Source organism: Cariama cristata, unplaced genomic scaffold (assembly GCF_000690535.1).
Source record: "Cariama cristata isolate BGI_N322 unplaced genomic scaffold, ASM69053v1 scaffold3225, whole genome shotgun sequence".
In the NCBI taxonomy this organism is placed as follows: Eukaryota; Metazoa; Chordata; class Aves; order Cariamiformes; family Cariamidae; genus Cariama; species Cariama cristata.
The window spans coordinates 2,827-14,571 of record NW_009616799.1 but is presented as its reverse complement, the minus strand read 5'-3'; the positions used below and the strand labels follow the sequence as shown (position 1 = coordinate 14,571).

The window sequence follows — 11,745 nt, the reverse complement described above, 5'->3', positions numbered from 1 at the left end:
AATTTTTATGCTTTCCAATAATCTAGGTTTCTAGATGTTAGTGTGAATGTCTATTCTGCAAAAATTAAATGTCAATAAAATAAATTATTCACTACTGCAAATTCTAGTGCTCTGTGAGTATATAAATAGGATATATTTCACCTCATAACCCACCAAGCTATTAGGGAACTAGTATTGAGACAGTAAGAGGTGTTGGTTTACTGCTGTTTACTGCTGTCAAAACAGATGGATCCCACAGACTTGTCTTGGAAATAAACAGGTACAGTAAGAGGTCATAGGTTGATGGGGCGGGACGAAAATGGGAAAATCAGAAAAGCATGTCTTAGCCCTTAACCAAAAGCAGGAGGCAGCATCCTTTAGCATATCCTTTAGCATATTTCTATTCAGAGTAGTTCCTGTAAATTAAGCTTTGAAAAACAAGGTGTTTCTGTGAATCAATGGCTCACTGCATCTCCATGCCCTCCTAATCCATGAAACAAGACCTCAGCCTCACTTTTTCAACTCTTCTCCCCGTTCCTGTGTTCCCTCTATCCTAAGCCCACTCCTCTGCTGCACCCCAACATGCAAAACTCAGGCCTGCCTCTGGGATCCAGATCCTCCACACCACTTCGGCTCCCCTCCCTGGGTGTCTTCCTGCTCCCCAGCAAGCCCCTGCTGCTGGGCACAGACCCCGACATGGTGCTCAAAGCAGAGGTACCCTGGCCTCCCTCCCAGCCCAAGCTGCAGTCCCCCAGTAAGCTGCACCCAGTACCGAAGCCGCTGAAGCAGGAGAGAGAGGTTGCAGCGCCTGTCCACCAACATGGGCAACTTTCTCCAGGAACAAGCACTTCAGTGGGTGGGGTTGTCTGTAGTACCAAGGGTCCTGTCCCTACGCACAACAAGCAGGACAGCTCTTTGTTCACCGCCCCTAAAGTTACCTTCAATCATTCTCCCCCTGCCAAGAAACTCTCTTTCTGGTTTGTTCTCTTCCCAAGGCTTTAGCCGCTCTGCACCTTTTGCTGTGCACTTCCCATCCCATCTTCCAATCCTTTTTACTTCATGTGTCATCCACCACCATCTTCAAATTGCCTAGCTGCTCGGCAACAAATCACTCTCCACCCTGCTAATACTTATTTCTGGCTCAGCCCAGCTTCCATCAGGCCTTGCTATCCTATACCTTTCCCAGGGGATACAAACATGGGATATTCTCATTTGCAAGAGAGATGAGCAGCTGGCATGCCTATCAACTTTAGGGAGATCTAGGATTACTCACAAATCAAACGGGGTGGCCACCAACACTCTTTGGTAATAACACCAATATCTCTAGGTAAATGGAAATTGCTTGGTGCTGTGTTGCACATTTTGAGCAATATTTCTTCAGAAACATTTCCATGAGTCTCTTGCATAGTTTGTGCCTCACAAGACTGGTGCTGAGAAACTTGGAGTGGACTCAGGCAAGGAGTTTCCCCAGCAGTTTTCCCTCCCGTTTCAGTGCTCTCAGCACACTTGTAGGTCCAAAGTTGCTGGTACTTGTCACTGCCACGTTACACCAGGCATCTGCAGGAAGGCAGTGTGCTGTACTGGCCCCTTTTCCGTATCAGATCAGTCAGTACATGCACCACAGTCAGATTCTGCCCTTACGTGTACATATGTAATTCCCTTCACTTCACTGAAGACATAAGAAAGTACACAAGAAAGTATTCAGTGGCAGAATCTGAGTATAACAAGGGAAAATAGCAGCAGATGAACAACAAGCTTAGGGTTGGGCAAGCTGCATTGCTCATAGTGTGACAGCAATGGGTGCCGATTGCTCCTTTTTTTTTTAAATTAAAATAAATGGCAAATGGACAAAGAAGTGGGAAATTTTCACTGGTAATTCATAGCATACTGTCACTCAGCTTCACATTTGTCTTTATCAATAACCAAAGCTGAAGTATTTTCTTCAGAGGGGAGACAAGCTTGATTTCAAATTAAGTGATTTCCAGATGCTTTCAACGTTCAGCACAAACATCAAGTCCTAAAAATAAAAGTTCTGTTTTCAGCCGAGAATATAAGATTCCCATCCAAAAAGTACAATCACATTAACTAGTAGCAGTATACTATTTTATCTTACAGTTTTATATTACCTTTTACTAGAATCCTATTAAGGCTATGTATATATTTTTTTCACACTGATATAAAACCCGAACAATTTAACTGAAGTAAACTGAGGTGATTTCTACTGAGCAATTCTTCATTCTGTAGCTGATAAGAGTAATGTTTTATTTCTCAGGAAAAAAAGGAGAGCATGGTATCTGTATTTAATACTTGTACACAGGCTGTTCAGATCTCTCTGGTTTGCAGAAAATGTGAATAATAGAATTTAAAACAGGCTCTTATATTTTTTTCATACCTTGATTAGTATCTCACTACTTGGGCTGCATCTTTGAACCCAAAGGTGCAGTGGTTAGAGAAGGGCTCTTCCTAACGAATGTGATGAAAGGTTGCAGAATCCCTGTTTTCACACAGAAGAGTAACAGTATGTTCCACTCCAGCATTTGGGCTCACAGGGTAGGAAAGTTACTAGTGTAATTATGGTTTGAGTTGCTGATTTACAGGAATTGGGTATTTAGGTATTTTCCAGATGTATCAAAGACTAAAGCCAGAACTGACTTTGGCGGGAACATCACTCTGGAAGCAATTTATGAAATTTGTTTTATTTTTCAAGAACGTAAATTTGATGGTCTGTGATTAATGTGTTTCATATGAAAAAGCAAATAACCATCACAGCTATTTTATCTCAGTACAAATTCAATAAAAATGACCTTGGCTTGGGACTTTGTAAAGTAAATGTTAGCATATACCACCAAGAAGTGTAATAAATAGAACTAAGTATCTCTTTCTTGTCCCTCTGAGACAAAAATAGAAAGAGCTGTACAGGAAATTTCTCTATGGAGTTTACCAGTAACATACGCACTCCGATATCCACCATCATCTCCTAATAGTCAAAATAATTCTGCATCACATACAGCAGATACTAATTTGTACATATGAATACCAATCCACAATCATGTTTCTGCAAACACAGATAAAATCTAGGCTTATGAAATCAACTCCTTATTAATTCTGAAAATTCCACTTTCTCCCTTTGCAACACTTCAATTTCACCAGTAATCTAAGGGCCATCTGTAATTTGGGCCAACAGTAGTGTGGGCCCTTCAAAGCACATTTCCAGACGCTCGGCATGTATAGCATCTCTCCAAGCAAGCACGCATAGAGGACTCTTAACAGCTGTTGGTGCACACAGCTATCAACATCACAGGACAAGAGAGAACCACAAACGAAAACCACAGTGGAAAAATCCTGCCTTCACAAAGGCAATAAAATTTTTGAGTGATACCACAACTCCCTGCAGCATCACCACCGAGAAATGTCCTGTGCTGCCAGACCAGCACTATGCTACTTTGCTCATCAGAAATCACTGTGAAGAATGATACTCCACATTAGCAGGAGTCATGTATCTTTACCTGATTATAACCTTACCATAATAAAAGTTTCTGATGTAGATGTTGCTACCTAATGTAAAAACACAAAGACAAAGAGCTGGCTTCGTTAAACGTTTCCCTGTCCTTGAGTAATTCCTCTGAAGTACAAACCATTTTTACAGAAGGTGGCTGGAGTACCAGTGATTTCACTGAGACAAATGGGGTTAAGGAAAGCCAATGCCAGGGCCCTGAGTGCCTTAATGGCCCTGGCCAGCCTCACCTGACACTCCCACCCATACCTTCTTCCCTAGGGCCCTTGAGCCCCACTTAAGCACAGATCTGGAGCTCCAGGCTCCTCTCCACCTTTGGCCTTGTACCTTTAATGGATGCTACGCCCATGCTGCAGCCTCATCTCCAGTCAACTCTCTGGCTCCATCTCCTTTTGCTCAACAGACATCTGGGATGGATCTTAGGCCTGGTTCACCCCCTTGCTGTGCCTGGGGCTGACCATGGACCCCACTACCAGCTGCCTGCTGTGTGAAGACCTGTGGGGCAGTGCCCCACTGGTGAGGACACTGATTGCACTGGGATCACCCTTGGCTCTTGATTTTGTAACAAGAGTCTCTATAGGCACATCAGCTGCAAAAGGAAATCTAAAGAAATGCTGAGGGAGCTGGCCAATGTCACTGTGAGGCCACTCTCTATTGTCTTTGAAAGGTTATGGTGATCCAGGGAGGTCCCTGAAGACTTGAAGGAAGCAAATATCACTCCTATCTTCAAAGAGGAAGATTTAGGGAACTACAGGCTGGTCAATCACTCTTCAGTCCTTGGGAACGTGATGAAGCAAATCCTCCTGGAAGCTGTTTCCAAACACACGAAGGACAAGAAAGTGATTGGGAGTAATCAGTATGAATTTATGAGGGGAAAATGATGCCTGCCCAGCCTGGCACTGTGCAAGAAAATGACTAGCTTGGCAGATGAGGGGAGAGCAACTGATGTTGTTTGGCAAGGCTTTTGACATGGCCTTCCCCAACAGCCTCACAGACAAGTTGAAGAACCATGAACTAGATAACTGAATAGTATGGTGGATCGAAAACTGGCCAAAGCACTGGGCTTAAAGGGTTGTGGTCAGCACCACAAAGTCAAGCTGCAGCCATTCACAAGTGGTGTACTCCAGGGGAAAATACCAGGGCCAATATTGAATTAATGAACACTGGCATATTTATTAATGGCCTGGACAAAAGAACAGAGTGCACCCTTGGCAAGTTTGTAGACAGTACAAAATTGGGAGGAGTGGTTGATGCACAAGATGGCTATGCTGTCATTCAGAAGTACCTTCACAGGCCAGAGAAATGGACTGACATGAATTTCAAGTTCAGCAAAGGGAAATGCGAAGTCCTGTATTTGGGGAGGAATAATCCCATGCACCAGTACAAGATGAAGCCAACTAGCTGGAAAGCAGCTTTGCAGAAAAGGAGCTGAGGGTCCTGGTAAACAAGTTGAACATAAGTCAGTAATGTGCCCTTGAGGCAAAGAAGGCCAACAGCACCCTGAGCTGCATTAGGCAGAGCATCCTCCACAGGTTGAGGAAGGAGGTGATCCTTCCCCTCTTCTTAGCCCTGGTGAAGCACATCTGGACTGCAAGTCCTGCCCAAGGGCCACAAAGATCAAGGGATGGAGCACACATCATGAGACAAGGGGCTGTGGTTCTGCGACATACAATAGCACCACTGAGCATTCATGTTAGTGAAGATCTGTGAATTAAATCCACTATCTTTATGTCAGCTCTGGTTCCCAGTAAGCTAATAATTAGCTCTGCTATTTGGCATTTCGTATATTTTCAGTATTAACCCTTTACCATATTCAATGGAAGATGTTCTACAAGAGCCTTAGGGCAGCATTTTCCATCACAAGACAACAGTCTCAATCCACAGTAAATATTTTAGAAGTCTGTTAGTAGCTTATATATTCCTTTCCTCCCCTTTTGCCGCAAACCTTCAGCTCCTAGGACATGTCTCAAAAGAATCAATACATGAAAATGAATACAATTGCTTTTAGCAAAGGAAGGAAGACTGTATATTTTAGTTGGCAATTCCAGCTATCCACATAGGCATTTTGAACGTGCAGAAATTCACAGTACTCTTGTTAAGTGGGAAACATGCTCCTAGGTATCTTGAAGGTGCATTCATCCTTTGCGACCTGCTATGACACCACTGCATCCAAAGCCCTCTCAGCACTCAGATGCAAGATCTGCATCAAGCAGTCATTATCTGTGCGTACTCTCTGCCCTCTGAAATATAATGTTAACCTTTAGTATCATCTAGGATATCCTCAGGCTGAATCAGTTAAGTACAATGTGTTATACAGTAGCTGCAAAATCAACAAGAACTGTGTTATAATGTTATCCAGCTCTCCAGCTTACTATGTGTGACAAAAAAAGAAAGCTTCAGCTAAAATGGAAAGTGTTGCAAACAGTGTTAAACACTTAAGTCCTGTCTTTAATATTAATGAGCATATATTGTTTCTACAGCACTACAGCTGTAGCTGGTTCACTTCATAATCCGATAGGAAAAAAAATCCAAACATCTGCTTGGCATGCTCAGCTGAAAGTTTCAGCTCCAAATTACACTTTTATAGTAACACAGGCTGTTTGGCAACAAATACAGAGATTTTGAGTATTATTTCCCTTCTCATCTCCATGTAAAGAAAGGGAAGAACATAAAGCATGTTTGAGGAAAGAAATAATTTAATTCTAAACACTAACATAATTTTATATGACAAGCAAAGAAATATGAATGGGTTAGAGCCAGTACTTTTCAATACTCTGCTCAAGAATAGGAAAAAAAGAGCCGAGTGGGGGGAAGGAAGCTGGGGGAAACTAAATTCATCACATTCATCAAAGCATTAAAACAGCTGTGCAGCGCTGTCTCACTCTATGGAAAAGTTTTCACCTGTAGAAGACAGCTCCTTCAGTCCGGTCTGAAGTCTGTGAGAGCTAATGGAAATCCCTCTCAAAGACCAGAGCACACACTACTACTTCAGTAATAGTTAAACAAAGCTGTACTTTATTTGCAAACTCCCTTCACCAAGCACATTCTTGGTATCTTCAACACATACTGCTACTGCAAGGTTTCTGATCGCTAATATTAGGTGGTAAAAATAATTTCTCCTGGTTTTGAGTTTTTACCATAGGGAGAGCTGGTAGCATAGCTACTAAGATTGCCTGACTTGAGGCTTTTAAACTTGTCAAATACTCATTAGGAAAGACTCAAAGTTTTTACGTCAACTACAGATCTCAGGGCAGATGGCAAAAGGAAGGATGGGAAATTACAGGTGAAATATTTCTCATATGTGTATATTTTTTAAGGAGAATCTTTAGACGAGAAATACTTTCCTCAATTGCAGGACTGCATTGTGGAAGAACTCTGCCATCACCAAACTTTGGAAAAGGAAGTGAAAGTTTGGCATAAGGTAATCTGTAAATGTGTCTTTGCTGATTGAGTGAAAACTCCTGAGCTTGGAATCCACCCAGATGTATCCAAATTGAAGGCTTTGGGCTAGAGGGTGAAAATTACAACCGGTACATTGGGAGTCTTGTACTTAAGTGCTTCCATGTTATGTTTATCTCAAACAGTGCAGTTCACCAGGTCTACAGAGCAAAAAAGTGTCCAAAGCCTGGGATATTTTCCCTCTGAATGTCTCTAGGCCTGTCTAATGGACTAAACACCCATTGGAGATCAAAGCACATCTCCTGGTTTAGTCTCTTCTGAAAGCAATCCAGTCCACGTGCTCTACAGTCTTCCTATGATGAGAATAAAAACATGGTAAAAGGACTAATTACTTCAAAGGCACAAATCTTATCCTAACTAAAACACTAATAGAGAAGCACTCTAGGTATGCTTTAATCAAGAGCCTTAAGATGTAGCGGAGGTCATTCTCTGTGCCTGTTTCTCCTACTTCTCTGTAGCAGTCCATCACCAGGCATTGTAATAAAAGCAAGGAGAGTATCTTCCTGGTACTTTTCTTTGTCCTTCATGTCCTGCAAAACACTGTCAAGGGCACTCAGTGATTTAAGCCACCTCACAGAGCTGATAGGACTCTTCTATTTTACAGAAAAAAAAATGAAATGGATTTTATTTAAGATTGTTGAATTAATAAAACTTGTATCTATCCAAATTACTGCAAAATTTTCTTCAGAATTTACAACAGAATTTGTGCAAAACTGTGGTTTCCAAATGCAGACTTTGCTTTCCATTCAAATGGAAGAGGACAGTGCTAAAATACAATGTATATTTCTCACACACCAGGACTTTTAGTGGCAGCAATGTATGAAGAGGAGCATACCAGACAAACAATAAAGGGGACAGCAGATAAATGGTTCTAATCCTAAGAAAATACATGGTAGACAACTGAAACAAATGCAAAGGCAATGAGCTGAAGACCATGCACAGGAATGAGGAAGTAATGGGAATACGAGACATATTTGACAGAAATACTGAGCTCTAGTCCTTGTTCCACACCAAGAGGCAGTAAAAACATACAACAATTACACAAACTGGACCATTAAGTACATAAAGTGAATGGTTTGGATTCACAATGTAACTGCTGACCTCCACATGCCCTCATTACCACTTACGGAAGGTAACTCTTCTCTCTCCCATCCTCCCCATCACTTCAAAGACATCCTCAAGCAACCAAGCAGAAGGGAAAGAAGAGGAAGAGACAACGACAAAAGAAACAATGAATTTGAAACGTAGGTTAAAGTTGATGGCCTTTTACACTTTTTGAAATCAGCCATGTTTGTGCGAAGTCTACACTGCTGGAAGTGATCATTTAACATAATGGAAAAAACAGAAGCTCCCCTCTTCCCCCCAGGTTCATAATTTGACAAATGAACTTTCCCCATCTCCAATAACGGAATGTGTATCTTAAGGACAGTGAAGTACTGAGGCTAACAACAAATGACAAGAAACGCTGAAAGTTACTTCTTGATGCATTTAATTTCTTTTGCAATGTTCTAAGAACTAGGGTATTACAAAGTGTAAGGTACGCATAGTAACAGGACTAACAGGACTCCAGTTGGATCAGGTAAAAATGGGTTACAAAATATTAGGAAAAGCACTAACGAAAAATACAAATGATCTTATCCAGTCACATATCAGCTGCCAATCCAAATTCTGAAACCCTTCAAAATCAGGCCCAGGAAAAGTTCACGGCTGCTCTTTCAAAAGAGGTACATTCCGTTCTAGGAGACTAAAAGTGAAGGAACCTCCCATGCCAACCCTCTACTTGATCTTTGTTGCCTGAAGGGTAAATTGCATCCTTGATGCACGGACAGAGGTGATCTGGGTAACACTGCTCTCTTAGGACTTGTCACTGGGAGGTTTCTTCTTAGCTTCCACATCCTTCTTAAAATCTTCAAGCTTCTTTGCAATGTTAGGTATCTTTAAAGACAAAATAAAAAAAAAAAAAACAAAATCCACACAAATTAACAAAAAATCCTGAGCTACAGGAGCCTCAGCAGTAAAGACAATACCATAAACACAACAAGAAATTCAATGAAGTTTAAACTGGTTTCTAAAAGCAGCTTGCTTCCAGGACGTGTTACCTTGCACAGAGGTTAAAAACAAAGCAACATCAAGCAAATAGGAGATGAAAAGCTTCAGGAAATATGAGGCTTCAGGAAGTATTTTAGATCGACTAAAAGTTTTTTAGAAGTATTTTAGAAGACTAGAAGTCAGCCAGTGGTGTTGGGAATAGGAGGGAGGAAAAAAGATTACTTTACAGGAAATTTAGAAAGACCAGTCTAGCTTCCTCACTGAAACAGGACAAAATGCCAAGAATAAGCAGATTTAAACACTGATGTACAGATTTTAATAATGATTTTCAGAGGGGAAATTAGATTGCACTATACTGGTCACAAACCAACAGAAGAGAGATGTTCAAGAGCAGTAAATATGTTCCCAAGAAATTTATGAAGAAATACTTCTCCTGGTCTATCTTGTGGGAACCAAAATTCCTCACTGGAGAATTCTACTTGCATTGCAAATTGGCAACCTTTCGCACTTTCACACTTGAATGAAAATTCAATTTACCGCTTGTGAACTTCAAAAATTCAGCTTTCTCTTGCAAATAGAACTGTTTGATAAAATAATCCAACAGTAAATTTTGACAACTTAAAAAAACCAGCAACTTTTAAGGGCAAGAAATCCATTATCTCATGACTCTAGCTAAAACTGAGAATTGACAACATAGGATTTTACAAGCTAACTGATTAAAATGAAAGTAAAGCAAAGTTCCCACTGGTAGCTGTGAAAGAAATCATGGGCTTTTACTTTGTATGTAACCTGACCACGGAGCAGAAGTTAATCCAAACTGCAGTTCTCTCATCAGATGGTTTGAGGCTGATAGTACAGGTAATATCATAAGTTTCTCTCTTACCTTCCCTTTCAAAGTTAAACTCTGGTTGAGCAAACGAAATTAAGAGCCCAGCCTATAACATGCCTGACAATTAAGCTAAACCAAGAGAACTCTGCTGCTGTCAGCAGAACTCTCCACATGCTTATAACAAGCACATGTGCATACAGCTGCAGAATTAGGACCTCATTATGACAAGCTTATCTTAGATGTCATATAAAACAAATCATCTTCTATACCAGCAATAAAATTACCATGTTCATCCTGCAAGTCAGTGTTACATTCCCAGAGAACCATTTCCTGTAAATCAAAAGCCTAAGTCCCCCTCTTGTGGCAACACTTTATTAGTGCTGCCAGAAAAGCACTATACCATGCTTATGATACATATTGATACATCGAAATATGTTCTTATAACTACATTTTCATAACACTATAAAACATATATCGGAAAGAAACATCAGCCTTTTAGTAGTGCTCTCACTGGAGTGACTGGACAGGAAGGATCACAAAAGTTTGTGGATGAGCAAGGATCAAAAACTAAGAACTCTGCAAGTAAGATGACTTCAACATTGAAGATGAAGCAAAACACAAATGTCATCTGAGATTTGAGCCTCAACAGCTTTGTTTTTTTAAACTAGACTAATATAGATTGCATAAGAAAGGAAAAAAAATTATGTTAAGTTTCATTAAGAACTCTAGCCTGTAAAGAGCTAAGTGTCACTGCTCTTACAAGGGATTCTGCTGACTTTGCAGAAATTGAAAGCTTGCATTGAAGACAGCTTTAATCTTCTTCTTCTGCTCTAACTCAGTGAAAAATCTCCATTCACCATCAAAACTGAGGAAAGAAAGTTTACCTTCTTTCATTTCTCACTGTGAGAAAAGGAGAGAAAGATTGCAGGTCAATACGTTGTTTGAAGTAGGATCAGACGCTGAATTTTCAAAAAAAACTAGCAAAACTTATTTTCATTATCAGTACAGAAGACAGACATTTCAGATGCTCCGATGGATTTTTAAGTAACAAACAGGTGTACCGAGTAAAAAACACTGTAAGCAGACAGGCTATCAGAGTATTTTAGTGCTGGTACAATCCATGAGCAACTGCTAAACCTTTTCTGTTTCTCCTGTTTCTATCTACGTAGATGCTTGTTTACCATATCGGTGCTCTAGGGCCCCAACACCAGTTAAGGTTTTAAGCATTACTCTGTCACAGAGAAGATGTCAAAGAGGTAGATGTTTTCGTTCCATTTATGTTCGAGCTCATCTGTAACTAAAGTCAGTATGATCTGCATTCTGTTTAAATAAAATAAACCATCAAAATAAAGACTAATTCAGTTCCAGCTGAGGAAAAACAGCCTTACATTTTCAGTTCAGAATAGATTTAACTCTGAGACTACAAGGATACTCACATCATAGTTCTGAGCGAGATACATCCCAACCACATTGCCAAGAGTAAAACCAAGCTAAAAAGGAAGAAAGGGAGAAAATAGTTAACAACTTTCCATCAAAAACATACTGGTTAAAATTAAAAAAAAAAGGAATATTACAAGTCATGTAAAGACTAAAGAGTTTCAATTCCATTCCTACTTAATTTCTCACCTTTCTTCCAGAGAGGTGCAATTTTACCCATCTTCTGCTCCAGGAAAACCTTGCCATCATTTCCAAAATACAGCATAGTTGTGTTTTCAATACATGTCTCCAAGACTATGTGGATCAGGCTACCATCATCTTTGTAAAATTTGCCATACACCCACAAAGGCAGTAACTCCTATAAAAATGGGGGAGATAGCAGCAGGGACCTACCTGTCACAGAGCTCTTGGTCCATGCCTGGAAAGCCTAACACAACACCCCACTAAAACAACGCTCAGTGCTGGAGAGGGACCCACA

General features: G+C 40.5%; 1 protein-coding gene across 1 annotated transcript; it reads right to left on the bottom strand.

Moving 5' to 3' along the window:
• Positions 1–8,424: 8,424 nt before the first annotated feature.
• On the bottom strand, positions 8,425–11,320 carry LOC104161757 (chromosome unknown open reading frame, human C7orf73; the record flags this gene model as incomplete). Its single annotated transcript, XM_009700292.1, has 2 exons — positions 8,425–8,887; positions 11,267–11,320. Coding segments are annotated over 2 exons (135 nt in total), but the record flags the coding sequence as incomplete, so codon positions are not given.
• Between the last annotated feature and the right edge of the window lie 425 nt (positions 11,321–11,745).